General features: G+C 41.3%; 1 protein-coding gene across 1 annotated transcript in view; it reads right to left on the bottom strand.

The window, feature by feature from the left end:
* Positions 1 to 21,550, bottom strand: part of adamts3 (ADAM metallopeptidase with thrombospondin type 1 motif, 3) — a 107,056-nt gene extending 85,506 nt beyond the window's left edge. Inside the window, exons 1-3 of the mRNA XM_034296557.1 lie at positions 21,147 to 21,550; positions 20,420 to 20,444; positions 16,465 to 16,910 (exon numbers count right to left, since the gene is read on the bottom strand). Of these exons, the coding sequence (XP_034152448.1) occupies positions 16,465 to 16,910; positions 20,420 to 20,444; positions 21,147 to 21,215 (540 nt within the window). The 5' untranslated portion in view covers positions 21,216 to 21,550. The remainder of the gene's footprint in view (positions 1 to 16,464; positions 16,911 to 20,419; positions 20,445 to 21,146) is intronic.
* Positions 21,551 to 24,187: the final 2,637 nt, after the last annotated feature.

Raw genomic sequence — 24,187 nt, 5'->3', positions numbered from 1 at the left:
AGTTACTTTTTAGGCCATCATTTTCTTGTAGCAAACTACTATTTACTGGAGGTAAAAACCACTACGAATTACAGATGAGGCATTTGCCAATTAAGAATAGGACATTATTACTGTATTTAATTATCTGTAATCAGATATAGTAAACAAGACATTCTCATTTCCCTTACATGTTGCCAATTCTAAATCAAAATCCTTCTCAATCTGCTTTTTCGACTGTCAATAAAAACACAGATCGATGTTGAACATGCTGCTAGTCCTACTTTCTGTTTTGGTTTTCCAGAGAAGCTCTTGTTACCACTAATGATGGGCAACTGATGATTTCTGAAGCCTTTGAGGCTTTCATCAAATGTGCCAAAAAAGTTACTCAACGCATTACACATCTTCTGGTAAAAAAAGTGATATTTACAGTTAAGTCTGGAAATATTTGGACACAACTTTCATAATTTTGTCTCTAATCTGTCTAATCTGGCCTTTCTATTCTTGAGGCTTATGTATAGTTTACACCTGGTGGTGAACCCTCTGTATTTGCTCTTGTGAAGTCTACTCTTTATGGTAGACTTGGATAATGATATTCCTACCTCCTGGAGAGGTATTTAACATTTTGGACCCGAACCAAAATGTATTAATAGTAATTAAATGACTGTCCAAAAGTCATACATTTTTTATTTTTAATGCTTTAATTCAAAACTAGGCCACATTTAAATCCCTTTGTTTTCAATATAGGTAATTAATTATGTCACATCTTCTCAATTCATAACCTACTCAGTCCCAATCAGCCATTACTGAACTGCTACACATATTTAGACGTTCTCTTTTAGATTTGTCCTTCCATTTCTGTGCTCCTAGTTTTGGTTGCATGGTGGCAATGTTTTAGTCAGATAGGTACAGTACTGTAGTTAGACACATTTATTGGTTACATTTGAAAAATAATTAAGCTCCACTATGTAGTAAAAAAACAATGACAGCATTTTGCAATTACTCATCCGTCAGAAAGCGATTCTGCACCAATGCCCGATAGAGAATAACGTTACGAATACAAATATGAAAAATTGAATTACCTGTTCCAAAAAAAGCCCTAAATCAGAGTTCGATGACGTTCTTCTTAGCCTTGCTATTGTTAGCTTATGGTTTCTGGTAGCTAGCTACAGAGAGTTGGTCTAAGCCTTATTTCTCTTTGCTATTTTTCTAGTGTATGCTGTAGTAGACAAGGGAGGAACTGACGGTTTGTCTTCCTGGTCTCTAGCTGCCATTATAATTTCTTACAGTAAGCAAACTTTGCCCCTTACGGCATAGTTATGCTATATATAATATCATCCAGGTAAAATAAGCCAAGGAGGAAAGCCTGCCTCGCAGAAGGCGACTGGCTGGGAAGTATGAATTATATTCAACGGCACTTAACTATTATTTATTTTTTTACTGAATAAATCCTATCTAGTGCAGCTTTAACAAAAGTTATGTTGACACTGGTGTTTAGGGTATCACCCTGATTGGCTGTTGGTGTTAGGGTATCACTCTGGCTGTAGGTGTTAGGGTATCATTGATTGGCGGCTGGTATACCATAGAACAAAAAACATTTAAGGAAAAGGGTTTCATCATAATGCTGTATGAAAAAACAGCAAAGAGTAAAAAACATGAATCCCTGCATCAATGCAATTATTCTGTTTAAAAACATTTAACCTTCTCGACAGTACTGAATACAACACTGACTGACAAATTAATAATTATATGTAGGCCAACCAAATGGGCCCCCCCAGGCCTGGGCCCGGGACAACATTCACAGTTGTCCCCCCCTGTCGGCTTCACTGGCTGTATGTTGTGAATGGGTTTTTCTTTACTATGGAAAGGATCCTACGATCATCCACCACTGTTGTCTTCCGTGGACGTCCAGGACTTTTTGTGTTGCATGGCTCACCAGTGGTTTCTTTTTTCCTCTGAATGTACCAAACTATTGATTTGGCCACTCCTAATGTTCCTGCTATCTCTCTGATGGATCACGTCACGTCAGAATGTTGTTAATAACAACCTATTATTGATCATTGATCATGTACAACACAGGTAATTATTTATACTGATTAATTTGTGCCAATGATGCCAAAATGTGTGTTATAGCTAATGGACTGTGGTGTTGGGTGGAGTTGGGTATAAGTAATGGACTACAGTTTTGGGTGGTGTAGGGTATATAACTAATGGACTATGGTGTTGGGTGGTATAGGGTATAACTAATGGACTATGATGTTGGGTGATGTAGGATATATCTAATGGACTACAGTGTTTGGTGATGTAGGGTATAACTAATGGACTACAGTGTTTGGTGATGTAGGGTATAACTAATGGACTATGATGTTGGGTGATGTAGGGTATAACTAATGGACTATGATGTTGGGTGATGTAGGGTATAACTAATGGACTATGATGTTGGGTGATGTAGGGTATAAATAATGGACTATGATGTTGGGTGATGTAGGGTATAACTAATGGACTATGATGTTGGGTGATGTAGGGTATAACTAATGGACTATGATGTTGGGTGATGTAGGGTATAAATAATGGACTATGATGTTGGGTGATGTAGGGTATAAATAATGGACTATGATGTTGGGTGATGTAGGGTATAAATAATGGACTATGATGTTGGGTGATGTAGGGTATAAATAATGGACTATGATGTTGGGTGATGTAGGGTATAAATAATGGACTATGATGTTGGGTGATGTAGGGTATAAATAATGGACTATGATGTTGGGTGATGTAGGGTATAACTAATGGACTATGATGTTGGGTGGTGTAGGGTATAACTAATGGACTACGGTGTTGGGTGGTGTAGGGTATAACTAATGGACTACGGTGTTGGGTGATGTAGGGTATAACTAATGGACTATGGTGTTGGGTGGTGTAGGGTATAACTAATGGACTACGGTGTTGGGTGATGTAGGGTATAACTAATGGACTATGGTGTTGGGCAGGGGTGGGTAGTAACGCGTTACAAGTAATGCAAATGAATAAAAGAGTACAGTTTAAGAGGAAAGAGTACTTTTCTAGTTACTTTCTGGGGGCTATACTTTTTACTCTTACTCAAGTTTTTTTTTAATAAATCGTAGTCTTTACTCCGTTACATTTCATCTACTCTTTCGTAACAATTTTGTCTTCAGTCGTTTGTCAAAAGATATAGAGTTTTTTTCATTTCGAGATATTTTTTTTAGTTTGGGTGTTCTCTCCCGCTCCTTTAAATCTGCATCGGAGTGCGAGCCACAGACGTAGCTAATTAAATGACAGACACCGACATGAAAGGTTGTCAATTGGAGGACGTTGACGATTGAAATTCCAGTCCCTGGCCACAGTTGCACGACATAAATTTAAAATAGGCAACACAGTCATCATGAAATGTTTTATTTTTATTCCCAAAGACGCAACCATCTATGCTTTCAAAAACTCATCATCATAGCTCCGCAAGTAAATGAGGTAAGGTTAGCGAACCGACTCGCGCTACTTAGCCAGCTAAATCCTATTATTATAGCCATCTTTTTTTTAGATTTTTTAGTCATTGAACAAGTACAAGATCAGTATAACGACAGGCAATATATCCTAATGATAATGTAATATTCTAGCTAACCTACAATATATAATAATACTACATCTTGTTAGTATATTTGTATTAGTGGTTCATTAGGCTTGACTTGAACTTTATTATTTAGTAATGCACTTTAGTTAGCAGACAATCTAGCTAGCTAGATTTTAGTTGATAGCAATTGCTGCTAACCAGGTGGCTTAGTTGCAATGCAGTCAGTAATTCCACCCAAGGCCTGACTTACTAACAACCAATATTTGATTGACAAAATGTACTGAGCATTACTACACAATATGAATAAATCGTTTTTTTTTTATCAGTAACATGTATGATGGCCTTAATTTGCAAGAATCTTATTTGCAAAACAGATTAATAATACAAATACAGTATTATTTACGTTTGCAATTTATTTCGTTTTTCTGTTCAGCATTGCTATGGGCTCTGGAAAACAAATGCCTATTCAAACATTAAAAAGGCAGTTTGCGTTTGTACTTTCTTAAATCATTTTTCCTTGTTGCATTATAATGTCTTAAACAAAATATGTAACTAGTACTCAAGTACTTTTTTGACCAAGTACTCTTACTCTTAGTTGAGTAGTTTTTTCAGGTGGTACTTCAACTTTTACTTGAGTACATTTTAGAACAAGTAACAGTACTTTTACTTGAGTACTTTTACAGATTTTCAGTACTCTACCCACCCCTGGTGTTTGGTGGTATAGGGTATAACTAATGGACTATGGTGTTGGGTGGTGTAAGGTATAACTAATGGACTATGATGTTGGGTGGTGTAAGCTATAACTAATGGACAGTGGTGTTGGGTGATGTAGGGTATAACTAATGGACTATGGTGTTGGGTGATGTAGGGTATAACCAATGGACTATGGTGTTGGGTTGTCTAGGGTATAACTAACGGACTATGGTGTTGGGTGGTGTAGGGTATAACTAATGGACAATGGTGTTGGGTGATGTAGGGTATAAATAATGGACTATGATGTTGGGTGGTGTAAGATAACTAATGGACAGTGGTGTTGGGTGGTGTAAGGTATGACTAATGGACTATGGTGTTGGGTTGTCTAGGGTATAACTAACGAACTATGGTGTTGGGTGGTGTAGGGTATAACTAATGGACTATGGTGTTGGGTGGTGTAGGGTATAACTAATGGACTATGGTGTTGGCTGGTGTAAGATATAACTAATGGACTATGGTGTTGGGTGATGTAGGGTATAACTAATGGACTATGGTGTTGGGCGCGCTAGGGTATAACTAATGGACTATGGTGTTGGGTGGTGTAAGATATAACTAACGGACTATGGTGTTGGGTGGTGTAAGATATAACTAATGGACTATGGTGTTGGGTGATGTAGGGTATAACTAATGGACTATGGTGTTGGGCGCGCTAGGGTATAACTAATGGACTATGGTGTTGGGTGGTGTAAGATATAACTAACGGACTATGGTGTTGGGTGGTGTAAGATATAACTAACGGACTATGGTGTTGGGTGGTGTAAGATATAACTAACGGACTATGGTGTTGGGTGGTGTAAGATATAACTAACGGACTATGGTGTTGGGTGGTGTAAGATATAACTAACGGACTATGGTGTTGGGTGGTGTAGGGTATCACAAACTTTTCATAAAAAAGATGAATCTAAAAAACCCACCAATAACCTTTAAAAGAATCACTACCACCCTTCAGTCTAAAAGACCCACTACTAACTAAGCTTTCACTTTCCATCCATGAATGTCCATCAGCCTATATGCACTACACTTGATACGCTGAGTTTTATATTATATTTCTGTGTTCCAAGATTAGATACGATAAATTACAGTATCTCTCTGACGTTCACTCTGGTCTTCCACTAAGGTTTGCATAGTCTTATTAAATCCTTCTGGGCCACTTCTTATCAACGGAATCCACAGAATTGTGCTGCCTATCAAATAATGACAAGAATCCCAGGGTGAACAGTACTGAAATCTATAAGGGTAGACATTTCCTTAATGAAGAGATAAGTAACACATTTAGAAACATGCTTTTCCCCAAGGAATTCTAACAATGGACATGCGAAGAAATTGAATGCTGGAGAACTTTACAATGTCAGTAAATCAAAGGAAAATCTTGGCTTTGAGGGTTTTTATCTGGTCATTTATATATTCAACTCTGCATGATTCCCACCATCTCATTTAGCCATTTACATTTACGTAATTTAGCAGACACTTTTATCCAGAACTACTTTCAGAAAAGAGTGGGTACAGTAGTATTGACCTATGTATATCGACTACTGGTAAACCCTACTCCCCTGCTGCAGGTCTGGTTAAATAATATTCTGTTGTGATCCTGTCAGTCTGGTTTAATATTATTCTGTAATGATCCTATCAGTCTGGTTTAATATTATTCTGTAGTGATCCTGTCAGTCTGGTTTAATATTATTCTGTAGTGATCCTGTCAGTCTGGTTTAATATTATTCTGTAGTGATCCTGTCAGTCTGGTTTAATATTATTCTGTAGTAATCCTGTCAGTCTGGTTTCACATTAATCTGTAGTGATCCTGTCAGGCTGGTTTAATATTATTCTGTAGTGATCCTGTCAATCTGGTTTAATATTATTATGTAGTAACCCTGTCAATCTGGTTTAATATTATTCTGTAGTGATCCTGTCAGTCTGGTTTAAACATTTTCTGTAATGATCATGTCAGTCTGGTTTAATATTATTCTATAGTGATTCTGTCAGTCTGGTTTAATATTATTTTGTAATGAGGCAGTACCTAGATACTGGGTCTAGAGGCTGTGTATACACTACCGTTCAAAAGTTTGGGGTCACTTAGGAACTTCCTTTTTTTCTATGAAAACATACATGATACGAGTTTGAATAGGTAATATTGCAGAATGAATAGGAAATATAGTCACTGACAAGGATGATGATTTTTAATAGAAATAATAATTATGTCCTTTGCTTTGGTCAAATAATCCTCAATTTGCAGAAATTATAGTCTTGCAGACCTTTGGCATTCAAGTTGTCAATTTGTTGAGGTAATCTGAAGCACCACAAATTGGATTAGCTTGATGTGAACTTCTTACGTAGCATACAGTCAAGCTGCTCCCACAATAGCTCATGTGGGTCTGGGTAGGGATATGGGTCTGGTTAGAGATGTGGTTCTGGGTCTAGATGCAGGTCTGGGTAGGGATGTGGGTCTGTGTAGGGATTTGGGTCTGGTTAGGGATGTGGGTGTGGGTAAGGATGCAGGTCTAGGTCTTGATGCAGGTGTGGGTCTGGGTAGGGATATGGGTCTGGGTAGGGATGTGGGTCTGGGTCTGGATACAGGTCTGGGTGTGGGTCTGGGTAGGGATGTGGGTCTGGTTAAGGATGTGGGTCTGGGTAGGGATGTGGGTCTGGATGCAGGTCTGGGTGTGGTTCTGGGTAGGGATGTGGGTCTGGATGTAGGTCTGGGTAGGGATGTGGGTCTGGGTCTGGATGCAGGTGTGGGTCTGGGTTGGGATGTGGGTCTGTGTTGGGATGTGGGTCTGGGTAGGAATGTGGGTCTGGGTCTGGATGCAGGTCTGGGTCTGGATGCGGGTCTGGATAAGGATGCAGGTCTGGGTCTGGATGCGGGTCTGGATATGGGTAAGGATGCGGGTCTAGGTAGGGATGTGTGTCTGGATGTGGGTCTGGATATGGGTAAGGATGTGGGTCTGAGTAGGGATGTGTGTCTGGGTAGGGATGCGGGTCTGGCTAAGGATGTGGGTCTGGTTGCGGATCTGGGTCTGGATGCAGGTCTGGGTCTGGATGTGGGTCTGGATGCGGGTCTGGATAAGGGATGTGTGTCTGGATGTGGGTCTGGGTCTGGATGCGGGTCTAGATAAGGATGCGGGTCTGGATGTGGGTCTGGATGCAGGACTGGGTCTGGGTGCAGGTCTGGATAAGGATGCGGGTTTGGATGTGGGTCTGGGTGCGGGTCTGGATGCGGGTCTGGGTCTGGATGCAGGTATGGGTCTGGATGCGGGTCTGGATAAGGATGCAGGTATGGGTCTGGGTAAGGATGCGGGTCTGGGTAGGGATGTGTGTCTGGATGTGGGTCTAGGTCTGGATGCGGGTCTGGATGTGGGACTGAATGCGGGTCTGGGTCTGGATGCAGGTCTGGATAAGGATGCGGGTCTGGATGCAGGTCTGGGTCTGGATGTGGGTCTGGATAAGGATGCAGGTCTGGGTCTGGATACAGATCTGGCTAAGGATGTGGGTCTGGGTCTGGATGCAGGTCTGGGTCTGGATGCGGGTCTGGATAAGGATGCAGGTCTGGATGTGGGCCTGGCTAAGGATGCAGGTCTGGGACTGGATGCAGCTCTGGGTGGGGGTCTGGATGCAGGTCTGGGTAAGGATGCGGGTCTGGGTAGGGATGTGGGTCTGGATGTGGGTCTGGATGCGGGTCTGGATAAGGATGGTTGTCTGGGTCTGGATGTGGGTCTGGATAAGGATGCGGGTCTGGATAGGGATGTGGGTCTGGATAAGGATGCGTGTCTGGGTCTGGATGTGGGTCTGGGTCTAGATGCGGGTTTGGGTCTGTGGGTAGAGGTGACGGCCAGCAAACGGTACCTCCCTGCCAACGCAAACAGCCTGCTGGACTGAAGGGTTCCAGTTCTCTAGGACAGTCTCTCCAGTCTCCACTTCTTTAAGGAGCCTGTCAGAACGTGCTTTATGCCACTTTGAAAGGCCCTGGATTCAGAGAGGACACTGCCACCATTCAGCAGGCGTGTTGTTTAAAGGTGTGTTTGCTTTAGAAATGTGTGCAAACCTTCGTCATCATTACCTACCATTTTCATCTACCGTTAAAAATGGACTTTAAGGAAAAATTACATTGGCTAATAGATTCAGATAATAGAAATAAACAATAAAAGTCAAAGTTTCACATAGTTGGAGGACAGAAATAATCCTTGTATTTCCAAGAGAGAAATGTAAAAAATGAAGAAGAGGTCAGGCTAAGTTCAAACTTGAAATTTTAATGTCACTTAAGAGAAAATATAATGAAAATGTAATCTGACTGAATCATGTATTTTTGTGCTGCCTGCCCTCTGAACAGAGCAAACATTTACCAAGAGCTTTGAAGGGTGATGGGAGGGTGGACCTCAATGTCTCCAACAATAACAACAAAACATGTGGGCTCCTCTTGAGTTTATATAGGTCATGATTAAAAAGGTATAAACATATAAATATATCAATGAACACAGCTAGGACCACTGAGTTGGCTGAGAGAGATTCAGGAATATCGTGCCGGCCCCCCCTCAACCTGTACCTTAAAACAGAATATAACTACATCTTGCAGTAATCATTAACTTGCTATGACTGTGATATGGTGTTATCTCACTGTGGATAAGTGTTTTTCTAAATGATTGAACTGTATGTGTGATGCAGTATCAGTCTCTAACAGGCTACTGGTTAGTTGGGTCAGCAGGCAAAATCAATAACTATCAGTCAACACAACGCTTGTTCCTCACTACACATTACTGGGAGAGGGAACTGGTGCTGCATTTGTTAAAAGGGATCTTTTGCACCATTGGCACAAGCCCCAGTTCTGCACCAGCCCAAGTTCTGTACCAGCCCAAGTTCTTTACCTGCCCCAGTTCTGCACCAGCCCCAGTTCTGCCTGATACCCAGTTTTGTACCAGCCTGAGTTCTGTACCAGCCCCAGTTCTGTAGCAACCCCAGTTGTGCACCAGCCCCAGTTGTGCACAATACCCAGTTCTGCACCTGCCCCAGTTCTGCACCTGCCCCAGTTCTGCACCTGCCCCAGTTCTGTACCAGCCCCAGTTCTGTGCCAGTTCTGTACAAGCCACAGTTCTGTATGTGATGGCATTTTCTGGGACTCAGACCTTTAATCAGTAAGAATGCATCAGTTTAAGAAATTTCCCTGACATGTACCAGTCCCAGTTCTGTACCAGTCCCAGTTCTGTACCAGCCCCAGTTTTGCAGCAGTTCCAGTCCAGTAGCAGTTCCAGTTCTGTCTGTGTCTTTTGACGTCCCAACTACTACAATACAGACATGTTCTTGTCTGAATGGGGCTCACAGAACTAACACACACCAATCAGCTAGTTTGACTTAGTTTAACATTTGAGAACTGATGGAACTTGTGTCAGTTTTCATAACATTCTGTACAGTAAACAAAGCAAGTGAGAGAAGTTAGCAGGCGAGTAAAGAAATACAAGCTACAATGGGAAATGCCATTCTTTACCGACTAACCCAAGGGACAATATGTGAAAGGGGAAGGGTCAAGATTTTGGTTGATTACCATTAATCTCACCACATTACAGTACCTCACCCTACCACTAACCTGTATACTCTGCTGGTGAACACAGCAATCAAGAAGTCCGGGTTAAAAGTAGTAGGTATCATTTTAGACGTTATGTAAGTAATTATTCATTTAAGAAATCTTAAGTTTGAGATAAGGCTTGATTTGGAGCCAAGCTCAACTTATATTGCACAAGAGGAAGTGAATACAGAAGGCAGGGTCTATGAACATCTATGAACAGTGTATTTCCCCATCAGATTGACATGTTCTGGAGTTTAGTTACAGCTGTCTTTTAGGAGTTTAGTTTTTGGAGCAGTTCCGCCAGGCAACCAGCCAGCCAACCAGCCAGCCAACCAGTAAACCTGAGAGACTGAGACCACCACTTTGTTTTGCCATAACTTTCCTATATCTGTTAACCTACTGTTACCAAGCTGTTACTGTCACCAAGTTGTTACCATACTTTAAATGTTACCATTCTGTTAGTGTTACCATACTATTACCATAATGTTGCTGTAATCATACTGTTACTGGGAACATGCTGTTTTCTGGTACAATAGCTGTTACTGTTAACATACTGTAACTGTGACCGTACTGTTACTGTTAGCATGTTGTTACTGATAACATACAGTTGTGCTCATAAGTTTGCATACCCTGGCAGAAACTGTGACAGAAAAACTTTTATTTAAGGATGGTGATCATATGAACCCATTTATTATCACATAGGCTCCTTTTTAAATCATAATGATTACAGAAATCACCCAAATGTCCCTGATCAAAAGTTTACATACCCTTGAATATTTGGCCTTGTTACAGACGCACAAGGTGACACACACAGATGAAAATGACAATTAAAGGTTAATATCCCACACCTGTGGCTTTTTAAATTGCAATTAGGTGTGTGCATAAATAGTCAATGAGTTTGTTAGCTCTCACGTGGATGCACTGAGCAGGCTAGATACTGAGTCATGGGTAGCAGAAAATAACTGTCAAAAGACCTGTGTAACAACGTAATGGAACTTTATAAAGATGGAGAAGGATATAAAAAGATATCCAAAGCCTTGCAAATGCCAGTACTGTTCCATCACTTATTAAGAAGTGGAAAATTCAGGGATCTCTTGAAACCAAGCCAAGTTCTGGTAGACCAAGAAAGATTTCAGCCAAAACTGCCAGAGGAATTGTTTGGGATACAAAGAAAAACCCACAGGTAACGGTGTGGTTGTTTCAAGGAGCACAATTACACGATACTTGAACAAAAATTAGATGCCTGGTCGAGTTGCCAGAAAGAAGCCTTTACTGTGCCAATGCAACAAAAAAGCCTGGTTAGAATATGCCCAACAACAAGACAAGACCAAAGTAGAGCTTTTTGGTCACAACCATAAGCGCTATGTTTGGAGAGTGGTCAACAAGGCCTGTAGTGAACAGAATACCATCCCCACTGTGAAGCATGGTGGTGGCTCACTGATGTTCTGGGGGTGTGTGAGCTCTAAAGGAACAGGGAATCGTGTGAAAATTGATGGCTAGATGAATGCAGCATGTTATCAGAAAATACTGGCAGACAATTTGCATTCTTCTGCACGAAAGCTGCGTATGAGACGCTTTCCAGCACAACAATGACCCTAAGCACAAGGCCAAGTTGACCCTCCAGTGGTTACAGCAGAAAAAGGTGAAGGTTCTGGAGTGGCCATCACAGTCTCCTGAATTTAATATCATTGAGCCACTCTGGGGAGATCTCGAACATGTGGTTCATGCAAGATGACCAAAGACTTTGCATGACCTGGAGGCATTTTGCCAAGACAAATGGGCAGCTATACCACCTGCAAGAATTTGGGGCCTCATAGGCAACTATTACAAAAGACTGCATGCTGTCATTGATGCTAAAGGGGTCAATACACAGAATTTAGAACTAAGGGTATTTTTTTCTTTTTTTTCTTTGTTGCCATGTTTTGTTTTATGATTGTGCCATTCTGTTATGAACTACAGTTGAATGTGAATCGCATAAGAAATAAAAGACCTGTGTTTTGCCTGCTCACTCATGTTTTCTTTAGAAATGGTACATATATTACCAATTCTCCAAGGGTATGCAAACTTTTGAGCACAACTGTACTGTTACTGTTACCATGGTGTTATTGTTACAATACTGTTACTGATCCCATGCTGTTATTGTTATCACTGTTGCCAGGTGGTTGCCCTACTGTGACTGTTACCCCATTGAAACTCCAAGGAAGTGTAAGGCATTTGTGGACATTCTACAGCATGTAGATTGAGAAAGTGGATGCATAGTGGAAAAATAGTCACTGCAGTGAAAACTGTTGTCGTCCAATCATATTGTGATCAAAATGGCACTAGATTAACTTTAGGCTCTTCAGGATATTGATATCTTGCTAATCAATTGAAGATTGAAGTAAAAGGAAAGTTTGCCGCACCAAACAATTAAGCTATGAATCTGAATCACTTTAGAGATTAGAAATCTCACTGTTAAAATTGTTGTATTCTTAATAAGCCTGGCTTTAGCTAGCTGGCATTAGCTAGCTATCTTAAGCTTCTCTACTTTCACCCCATGAAACACTTGCTTTGCCAAGTTTGCAACTACCAGTTTTACTACTAAATCTTTCAAGTGTGAAATAATGCAGACATTATTGTGGTTGTTGTTTAGGTCATTAGACATAGTCTTCATGTTTCCAGTCTGATACCATAGTGTTAGTGTTACCATACTGACACCACATTGTTACTGTTTCCGTTCTGTTACTCTTAACATACTGTTAATGTTTCTAGCAGTTGGTTTGTATTGTTGATACTGTATAACCTTTTCAGATAAAGACAGACAAACAAATCAAACAAATGTATTTTATATAGCCCTTTTTACATTAGCAGGTGTCACAAAGTGCTTTTACAGATACCCAGCCTGAAACCCCAAAGAGCAAGTAACAGATGCCGACAGAGGGACATTAAGTTTTATAAAAAGTTTCATTAAATAGCTGTTACGTGGTGACATTTACATGGAGTAAGCCAACCTTTGAAACAAAAACCCACGGATGAAAAGGAAAACGATTCATTTAAAAATAAGTCTTGTGAGAAATGGAGGTTTGGAGATAAATGATCTTCAAGAGGCTGGCTACAATATGATGCTGAGGCTGTGGTGATGAGTTGTTACGCATGACACGAAAAAGGCGATTTAATATTTTGGCCGGTAAAAAAATATGCTTGGCTGGTGGATTGTTTTATCTACCAGCCCCCTTGGTAGGTGAGACAAGAAGGACACTGTATATGAGACTTGTCATAAGGTTTGTCTGCGATCATTAGGAGGTTTAACTGAAGCAAATTACCCAGATAGAATACAGAGGCATTCTGCACAACATTCTGCACAACATATATACTCAGGACTCAAAGTTGGTTCCAACACTAAACTCTTTGTTTAGCATGACTGGAATGTGAGGCATGAGTTGGAGGGGAAGCGGACAAGTTCAAAGACCTCTCAGATGCTCAGTGGATCTCAGGCTGATAGACACCAACATGGACAGGAACTAGGCCCAAAAACAAGGACAAGGTGATGAGTGCTGACTATTAGCTGGCCACTGACAGGCTACTGATGTGGAGATAGCAACAGACAGAGAGATGAGGAGAGGTATGTGTGCTCACACAGGTTTAGTGCTAACTATTAATCCACAGGTTATATTGAGGGTCTGGTACTAATTGCTAATATGCATTGTTTCTATAGACAGTCCAGTGCTAACTGCTAAGCCACAGTTTCAATAGAGGGTCCAGTGCAAACTGTTAACCCATAGGTTTCATGGGAGAGGGGGTACAGCTAATCCTCAGGTTCAATGGGTGAGGGTGTAGTGCTAACTGCTTACCCACAGGTAAAAGTGCTGCAACGTAGAGGATGTGTTCAGCAGAGTTCAGGGCAGTCTTCATAGCAGACGTAGAGGATGGGTTCAGCAGAGTTCAGGGCACTCTTCATAGCAGATGTAGAGGATGTGTTCAGCAGAGTTCAGGGCAATCTTCATAGCAGACGTAGAGGATGTGTTCAGCAGAGTTCAGGGCACTCTTCATAGCAGACGTAAAGGATGTGTTCAGCAGAGTTCAGGGCAGTCTTTATAGCAGACGTAGAGGATGTGTTCAGCAGAGTTCAGGGCAATCTTCATAGCAGACGTAGAGGATGTGTTCAGCAGAGTTCAGGGCACTCTTCAGAACAGATGTAGAGTATGTGTTCAGCATGTGTACAGCAGAGATCTTGGCACTCTTTCCTATAGAAATGGCAGAGATCTGGGCACTCTTCCCTATAGAAATGGCAGAGATCTGGGCACTCTTCCCTATAGAAATGGCAGAGATCTGGGCACTCTTCCCTATAGAAATGGCAGAGATCTGGGCACTCTTCCCAATAGAAATGGCAGAGATCTGGGCACTCTTGCCTATAGAAATGGCAGAGATCTGGGCACTCTTCCCTATAGAAATGGCAGAGATCTGGGCACTCTTGCCTATAGAAATGGCAGAGATCTGGGCACTCTTGCCTATAGAAATGGCAGAGATCTGGGCACTCTTCCCTATAGAAATGGCACAGATCGGGGCACTCTTCCCTGGTTCAGATCTTCACGTTGTTCTGAACCATATGTCAGCTCTACAAATAATGTAGGCAGGAGTCTTTGCTACACTATTCAATAACAGGCATGACCCGAAGTTCTACACTAAAGTTTCCACAGAACTCAAATATCCATGGTGAAGCAAGAACATGTGGAGAAACACAGGTCAGATTTGATAAATCCAACAGCCCCCCCACTCTACATCTCCCCCACTCCCTCACAGCATAGCACATCTTCAGCCCTCCCCCACAGCGTAGTACATCTTCAGCCCTCCCCCACAGCGTAGTACATCTCCAACCCTCCCCCATAGCCTACACCTTCCAGACTTCCACACAACATTTCTACACACGCCTGACACTGCAGAAAAAATAAACCGCCTGAGCATCACCCTACAAACCATATACCCAGCTTGACCAATTAGAACTATGGGCCTTACCCTACAACCCATCTACCCAGCTTGACCAATTAGAACTCTGGGCGTCACCCAACAACCCATCTACCCAGCTTGACCAATTAGAGCTCTGAGCATCACCCTAACCATATACCCAGCTTGACCAATTAGAACTCTGGGCATCACCCTACAACCCATCTACCCAGCTTGACCAATTACAACTCTGGGCGTCACCCTACAACCCATCTACCCAGCTCGACCAATTAGACCAGAATTATTATTAACTAATGTTTTTTTTTATTGAACCAATCAGATTGACAATGGGATAGTCTGGCATCTGTATGGTTGATGGGATAGCCCAGCCTTTGTATGGTTGATGGGATAGCCCGGCATTTGTATGGTTGATGGGATAGCCCGGCATTTCTATGGTTGATGACATAGCCAGGCATTTGTAATGGATGATGGGTTAGCCAGGCTAACGACTTTGTATTTGCCAAAACCACATTAGGAATGAGAATTTTATACACTGTTAAAAAAATACAATATATAAAAAATCTACGGAGCAATCTGGGCAATATGTGGAATGAGCGTGTTTTGGACTGGTTTTGAGCCAACATGTATTTGCTCCTCATCAAGCTTGTTAAAATGTATCTCAATGGGACCTCAGCCAACTGAGAGCTGGGTTGGTTGTATTAATCTCACTGTGGGCTGGTTTGGTTAGATTCAGTTCACTGGGCCTTGGGTTGGTTAGATTGGGTTGATTAGATTCAGTTCACTGGGGCTTCGGTTGGTTAGATTGGGTTGGTTAGACTGGGTTGGTTAGATTAAGTTCACCGGGGCTTCGGTTAGTTAGATTGGGGTGGTTCGATTCAGATACAGGTTCTAGCAGTGGGAGACAGTAAACTCCCCCAGACTTCTGGGCTGTTCTAGCAGTGGGAGCCAGTACCCCCCTCCACAGACTTACAGCACCGTGTCTTAGTACCTAAGCAGTTAAGATGATCCATACAAAAAATCTGCATCAACTAATAGTAGATGCTGAAATCACCCACCTGGTAACCTGTCAAAGTTAAAAGTGTTGTTTATGAAGTACATTGTATACCTATACTAATTTTTTATTTTATTCAGTCAGATCAGAATGATTTAATAATAGGTTGAGGTCCCTAGTCCACACACAAAGGAAAGAAAAGAAGACAAGGGGGTGAGAGTACAGGACAGGATCAAATACAACCAGCTACAGCCCCTAAATTGCCACCAATAAAACCTGCTAGCATAAAGTTAGCCGGCCAATCCATGTGAAGGGTTTTATAGGGGTGATGTATAGAGAATGGAAAGTAGAGAACACAAAGCCTGCTTCATGTTATTGTGCAAAAGGAAAGACATACAGTTAGAGGAGCAATGGAGGGCTGCTCATCCATGAAAAACATCAGGACAAAGCCTCTTCAAGCTGTCAGAATAAGGAATAACTACGGGACAATGTGCTGTAAACCACCAGCTATGGAGCCTCTGCTATAAAACAGAACTACAGACGAGAGACAGCTGAGTTAGGGCCATCTAAATCTTCTGACCACCACATGATAAGGTCACCAAACATTTCTTCAGGCTTGATAGTTGGATTGGGAAGGGTGTGTGTGTGCGCTTAAATCTGGGAAGAACTCACCAGTCCGTCACAGTTGTTAATAGCGACGGAGGCTCCTGGCACATCACTGATGTCACCAATAAAGGTGCAGTCTGTCTTTAGCAGCTCCCTCTTCAGGATTCTCTCGTTACCGCTGAAGCTCCTTTCTGTGCTATTCTCTCCACCAACCCCAACACTGATAATGCTGCTACTGTTGCCTGGTTCTGGGACCTGGTCGTGCCACTCCACCATGGCACCAGGGCCCACCAGTCTGTTGTTGGGGCGGAGCCTCAGGTGGAACTCCTTGCCAAATGCTGAAACGTTGAAGAACAGCCTATCACTGGCTGGTTCTGCAACCTCCAGCCCAACCTCACGCTTCACTCGCTGCTTATGATTGGCCGAGAGCAGGTGGGACAGAAAGTGCCCCTGGGAGTCTGTGCTGATGGGTGTGATAAGGCCATACTCCCTCAGACGGCTGCGCAGCTGGTCTGGAAAAAACAACAATATTAAATTAAAAACATATTATTGTCAATACTCTCAATAGTTGTCATGTTAAGTTAAAATCAATATAGTACAACCCCGTTTCCTAAAGGTTGGGACGCTGCGTAAAATGCAAATAAAAACAGAATGCAATGATGTGCACATTTTTTTGAACTGAGGAGGAACTGAGGAGACCAATTGCTGAAGTTTTGAATATGAAATGTATTCCCATTCTTGCTTGATATAGGATTTCAGTTGGCCAACAGATTGGGGGTCTACTTTGCTGTATTTTACATTTCATAATGCACCAAATATTTTCAATGGGTGACAGGTCTGGACTGTAGTCAGGCCAATTTGGCACCCAGGCTCTTTTACCCTGTGTCTAGACTGTAATAAAGTCTACATGTGTCTAGACTGTAATAAAGTCTACATGTGTCTAGATTTTAATTAAGCCTACATGTGTCTGAACGGTTATAAAGTCTACATGAGTCTGAACGGTAATGAAGTCTACATGGGTCTAGATTGTAATGAAGTCTACATGTGTCTGAATGGTAATGAAGTCTACATGTGTCTAAACGGTAATGAAGTCTACATGTGTCTAGATTGTAATAAAGTCTACATGTGTCTAGATTGTAATGAAGTCTACATGTGTCTAGATTGTAATGAAGTCTACATGTGTCTGAACGGTAATAAAGTTTACAAGTGTCTAGATTGTAATGAAGTCTACATGTGTCTAGATTTAAATGAAGTCTACATGTGTCTGAAAGGTAATAAAGTCTACATGTGTCTAGATTGTAATGAAGTCTACATGTGTCTAGATTGTAATGAAGTCTACATGTGTCTGAACGGTAATGAAGTATACATGTGTTTGGAGGACCTGGTAGTACAGCATATGCTACATATTAACAGTGGCGTGCTGAATAATCAACTCTGAAATTGCAACAAATTACTGAGAGGCTTAATTATGGGTACATGACCAATAACCAGCTGGCTGTGAGGTTGGATACTGATGAGTCCCACCAAAAAAGGTCTGGATAAGAACATGCTCAGAACATCACAAAACAATTTATAGAAGGCTGTTTTGCTCTTTCATCACGCAGTAAAGTAGCACTCTACAAACAAGGCCAAACAACAGTACATTGAATAATGTATTCATTATATATGTAAATACAGCACTTAATCCAACCAAACATGGTGTTTAACATCATTCAGAATTGTCCACATACTCATGTTAATGTTAACATCATTAAGAATGGTCCATGTACTCATGTTAATGTTAACATCATTAAGAATGGTCAACATACCCATGTTAATGTTAACATCATTCAGAATGTTCCATGTACTCATGTTAATATTAACATCATTCAGAATGGTCCATGTACTCATGTTAATGTTAACATCATTCAGAATGGTCCATATACTCATGTTAATGTTAACATCATTTAGAATGTTCAATGTACTCATGTTAATGTTAACATCATTAAGAATGGTCCATGTACTCATGTTAATGTTAACATCATTCAGAATGGTCCATGTACTCATGTTAATGTTAACATCATTCAGAATGGTCCATATACTCATGTTAATGTTAACATCATTAAGAATGGTCCATGTACTCATGTTAATGTAAACATCATTCAGAATGTTCCATGTACTAATGTTAATGTTAACATCATTAAGAATGGTCAACATACCTATGTTAATGTTAACATCATTCAGAATGTCAACATACCCATGTCAATGTCTCATTCAGAGTGATGGTCTAAGATTTCCCTCTCATTTTCAATGTAGTTCAAAATGACATCCTTGACTATGTTATTGGAGTTAATAACATAGTGACTCATATATCATTTTATCCCACTCAGCCATGGTGACAAAACAAAAGACTACTCAAATCGCCATGTTAAAGGTTTGTAAGTAACCACCAACCAAAAATGCAATTGATCCTTTAAGGTAACATTCAATCACATTAATTGCCATACTCCCAAATGCGAATGTATAGTCCCAGATGTGAAGTATAACATTCTGAAATAGAACCCTGTGGTAGATCTGGATGTAAAACACCCTGGGTCAGAACCCTGTGGTAGATCTGGATGTAAGACACCCTGGGTCAGAACCCTGTGGTAGATCTGGATTTAAGACACCCTGGGTCAGAACCCTGTGGTAGACCTGGATGTAAGACACCCTGGGTCAGAACCCTGTGGTAGACCTGGATGTAAGACACCCAGGGTCAGAACCCTGTGGTAGATCTGGATGTAAGACACCCTGGGTCAGAACCCTGTGGTAGATCTGGATGTAAAACACCCTGGGTCAGAACCCTGTGGTAGATCTGGATGTAAAACACCCTGGGTCAGAACCCTGTGGTAGATCTGGATGTAAGACACCCTGGGTCAGAACCCTGTGGTAGATCTGGATTTAAGACACCCTGGGTCAGAACCCTGTGGTAGACCTGGATGTAAGACACCCTGGGTCAGAACCCTGTGGTAGACCTGGATGTAAGACACCCAGGGTCAGAACCCTGTGGTAGATCTGGATGTAAGACACCCTGGGTCAGAACCCTGTGGTAGATCTGGATGTAAAACACCCTGGGTCAGAACCCTGTGGTAGATCTGGATGTAATACACCCTGGGTCAGAACCCTGTGGTAGATCTGGATGTAAGACACCCTGGGTCAGAACCCTGTGGTAGATCTGGATGTAAGACACCCTGGGTCAGAACCCTGTGGTAGATCTGGATGTAAAACACCCTGGGTCAGAACCCTGTGGTAGACCTGGATGTAAGACACCCAGGGTCAGAACCCTGTGGTAGATCTGGATGTAAGACACCCTGGGTCAGAACCCTGTGGTAGATCTGGATGTAAAACACCCTGGGTCAGAACCCTGTGGTAGATCTGGATGTAAAACACCCTGGGTCAGAACCCTGTGGTAGATCTGGATGTAAGACACCCTGGGTCAGAACCCTGTGGTAGATCTGGATGTAAGACACCCTGGGTCAGAACCCTGTGGTAGATCTGGATGTAAAACACCCTGGGTCAGAACCCTGTGGTAGACCTGGATGTAAGACACCCTGGGTCAGAACCCTGTGGTAGACCTGGATGTAAAACACCCTGGATCAGAGCTAGAGCAGATCCAGATGTAGGATGCAGATGGGATATTGGATGGACTATAGGATGTGTATTTGGGATACTACAGGACATTGTTGCAGCTCACTGGTTCCTGCCCTCAGATTGGCACCAGATGTAAAGGATTCTAGTAGAAGGGTCCCCCTCTAATAAAACGTTTAAAATGACTCAGTCATGTAATGAAAGTGTGAGTGTGTGTTTGTATCACACACATAAACATACACACACACTCACAAACAGACACACACACACACACTCTACCCCTCCCATCCCAGAGTAAACATTAGCTACAGTATAGAGCAGAGCTAAGTAGAAAATTACTACCATTGGTGACAAACCAGATCATTCTGTTTTATGAATTTTGTATAAAATAAACATTATCAACAAATAGTCTCACCTTCTTTATCCACTGCGCCAACAGCCTGGAAAGAAAAATGTAAGTAATCAATGTGAATTTAGTACATACTCAAACACATGAAAGGACATTCATCCATTCATTTGTTTACTAGATTTTCCATTTCTATTTTCAGGTAGAAAAATCTTAAATTCTGAAGGGAAAAAAATCTGGTGTTTGTAGGACAGGCAGAAATGTTTCAACAGCGAAAATGTCAAATGTTATATTTAAAACTTTTAAAAAGTATTGTTGTGTATAAGATGCATGTACTTTCAAATATGTTTGCCCGTTATATTGCTGTATGTTTAAAACAGAATGATATAGGCCAATGTAAATTTCCCACAGATGTAACAAGCATATTTTATACAAAACACGTAAAAATATTCGTAGAAACACGTATTGTTCTAAATAATATGGTTCATCATTAAATAATTTATTACTGGTTAAATAAACCGTTAAAATTATTTCATTAAATCTGGCACAAGCTCGAATCCGATACTTCATTACGTGATCCTACTGCGGAGTCACGAAGTTATTCTAGACATTAGATTAGACTGTCACACTGAACTAACTCGCTTTTCATGAGTTATCAGAGGCGCGCAGTTCTGCTAAAGTTTTGTAAGAAGTTCTGATAAACTTTGTCATTTCTATTTGCCACACTAACTCAAAGGTCGTTAAACAAAGTATGTAGAAATTATCCAAATAACGGTAAAGTGAAACAGACACGTACCTTGTCGGCTGAAGTTAGGCTTCCTATAAATCCTACTAGTAGGCCTACTGTTAGTGACAGAAAAACCATCACGAGTCTGGCTAAATAGTTTCACTTTGAGGAAATTATGAACTATTTCAAAAAGTGTAGTTTTAACAAGCAATCCGCTCCTCGACAAAAATAAAGAAAAAATGACGAAAAATGATCCCGCTAATTCAAAAGTCATAAACTTCAGTGAATGTGCAACTGACTTGTAAACGAATTAAAGTTTAGTTCAAGTTAACAGTGTTGCAGCACTTGGGTCAATGTTTGTGTTGTCTCCTGTAAAGAAAGTTGTTAGTAAAACATCCCTAGATGACTGTCGGGGGTAAGCCAGCCCAATAAGCGGACAGACAGGCGGACACACTGAGAGACAGACAGACACAGAGCGCTGTGTGAAGCGAGCTCTGGCAACCTGGCACTTCGCTCTGCCTAATAAAGGATAGACCAGCCCTGCTGTGACGTCATCGATCTCATTTTTCCAAGGAAGAAACACATGGAGGAGAAGAAAACACATGTTAGTACTTTTCTTGCTGCGTGGTGATCTGGTGTGAAAGCCAGGACTCTATCCGGGACGGTAATGCAACTTTGCAGGTATTCTTTGGCATTGGCTTTCCCAAACCTCTTTAGCGTGTGGGCTGGGTTCGTGGGCTGTAAACCTCTTGGAGACAATGCTGACGTATATAATGCCTTTATAAATACATGTAACTTTTTATTAAAGTGGATGTATTGGAAAGTTTCTCGGTCATTAAAATGAATTTTATAGAGCAGTGAACTTCAAAAGGTAGGTGAGAGGTTACAGATGCATTACAAAATGATCTGCATTGTTGCAAATTTTACCAAACAAAGGATAATATAGCTAAAATGTGAAAAAAAATCAAGTAAAATCTTGTATGCTTATCCTTCTGACATCTTCAACATTGACTGTAAGGAAATAGAAGGACCTACCCATAATAGCTTGCTTACTTTATTATTAGGGGGCCAAGCAACGAAGTTGCTGGAACCCTTTTATGTTTGTACATTTTATTATTATTATTATTATTCTCCAGGGCCATTTTCAGAGGTCCATAGCTCGGTCCCCTCTGGTTCAAAGCGCTCCAAACTTTCCCGAAGGACCATGGTACCCATACTCCACATGGTGGCGCTGTAGCACTCAGTCGAAAAAGTGAAGCTCAGATCTCATGAACCAAATGTCGTAGAGACATGCAACCAAGTTCCAGATATACCCCTTCTCATGCTGACCAAAAAAGTCTCTGGGGTCTTTCAAATTTGGCCCTTGGATTTTCCTCCATTTAGAATTTGGTGAAAAACACGTTAACGACATCTCCTCCGAGACCGCTGAACGGATTTGCATGCCGTTTGGTGTGAAGGACCTTTGAACCATTAATTTTAATGTTGATATCTGAAATAATATGGCCAAAATCACTGAATGAAATTGAGCTGGGCGGGTCTATGACTTTACACGTCCATTAATCCCAAATGGAACATCAAACAGCTGTGAAACAAAACATACTAGTTCATGTGTCTCTCAAGAATGGACAGAAAAAGTCCCATACAGAAATACCTCTTGGGGGCGCTATAAACATCACCGATGTTTCTCACAATTTTGCCGTTAATAAAAACGCACTTAAAAAACATCTCCTCCGAAACCACTGAACAGATTTGGTTGACAATTGGTGTAAAGGACCACTGGACCATTGTCTTTAAAAGTTATATAAGAAAAGTTGATATCTCAAACAATATGGCCTCCCTTTTGACTTCTGTGAAAAACTCGTTAACAACATCTCCTCCGAGCCCGCTGACCGGATTTGCATGCCGTTTGGTGTGAAGGACCTTTGAACCATTATCTTTAAATGTTATATAAGGAAATTTGATATCTCAAACAATATGGCCGAAATCAGTGAATGAAATTGAGCTGGGCGGTTCTATGACTTTAGACGTCCATTAAACCCAAATGGAACATCAAACAGCTACGAAACGAATCGTACTCGTAAATGTGTCTGCTAGGAATGGACAGGAAAACTCCCATACAGAAATACTGCATGGTGGTGCTATTCGTTGATAAAAACACACTTAAACGACATTTCCTCCGAAACAGCTGAATGGATTTGGATGACAATTGGTGTATAGGACAACTGGACTATTGTCTTTAAAAGTTATATTATTGTAAATGTTTCTGGTGGATTTTCAAAATATGCATCTGTGTGCTATTTCGGGTATTATAGATCACAAACCGATGAGACTATTCAGTCTGCCAGCCGGCCCTGTGGTGTAGTGGTCCTTCAATATTGTGACCCCAGTTCAATTCCCTTCTCAGATATTCTATATCTCATTAATGCTTTTCCACTCCTTTCCACAATACATATCTGAAATTCCATGATTTTAATTTATTTGCAAGAATAATTAAATCAAATTTCAATCCAATGTATTTATAAAGCCCTTTTTACAACAGCAGTTGTCACAAAGTGCTTTACAGAGACACCCGGCCTTAAACCCCAAGGAGCAAACAACAGTAGTGTTGGATTTCAGTGGCTAGGAAAAACTCCCTAAGAAGTCCGAATTTTAGGAAGAAACCTAGAGAGGACCCATTCTCAGAGGGGTGACCAGTCCACTTCTGGCTGTGCCTGGTGAGATATTAAGAGTCCAATTGGAATAATAAATACATTTCTCTGGGCAAAATCCAGAGTCTATTTGATTCTAGACTAGGTCAAAAGTATGACCAGGTGGACAAGGACAGGGACAGCAACGGGCCCCCCAAACCAGGTACTCCGCATGTGTGGACCAGGACCTCATCTCCTCCTAAAATGTAAAACTGGAGGAGACTGAGAAAAGTTAGAAAGTGCATTCCTCATATCCCCCTGCACAATAATATAGCAGCGTAACACCTTGGAACTGAGACGGGGGGGTCCGGCGACACTGTGGCCCTACCCGGGGGAGGACTACTCCCGTGGCAAGACTACTCTTTAGTTCCATTAATAAATGTTATTTTGTCCACGTTATTTCAGCCAAAATGGAATGGCTGA

Source organism: Esox lucius, chromosome 13 (assembly GCF_011004845.1).
Source record: "Esox lucius isolate fEsoLuc1 chromosome 13, fEsoLuc1.pri, whole genome shotgun sequence".
NCBI lineage: Eukaryota > Metazoa > Chordata > Actinopteri > Esociformes > Esocidae > Esox > Esox lucius.
The sequence above is the reverse complement of the archived record's forward strand: the minus strand, read 5'-3'. Positions and strand labels throughout refer to the sequence as shown.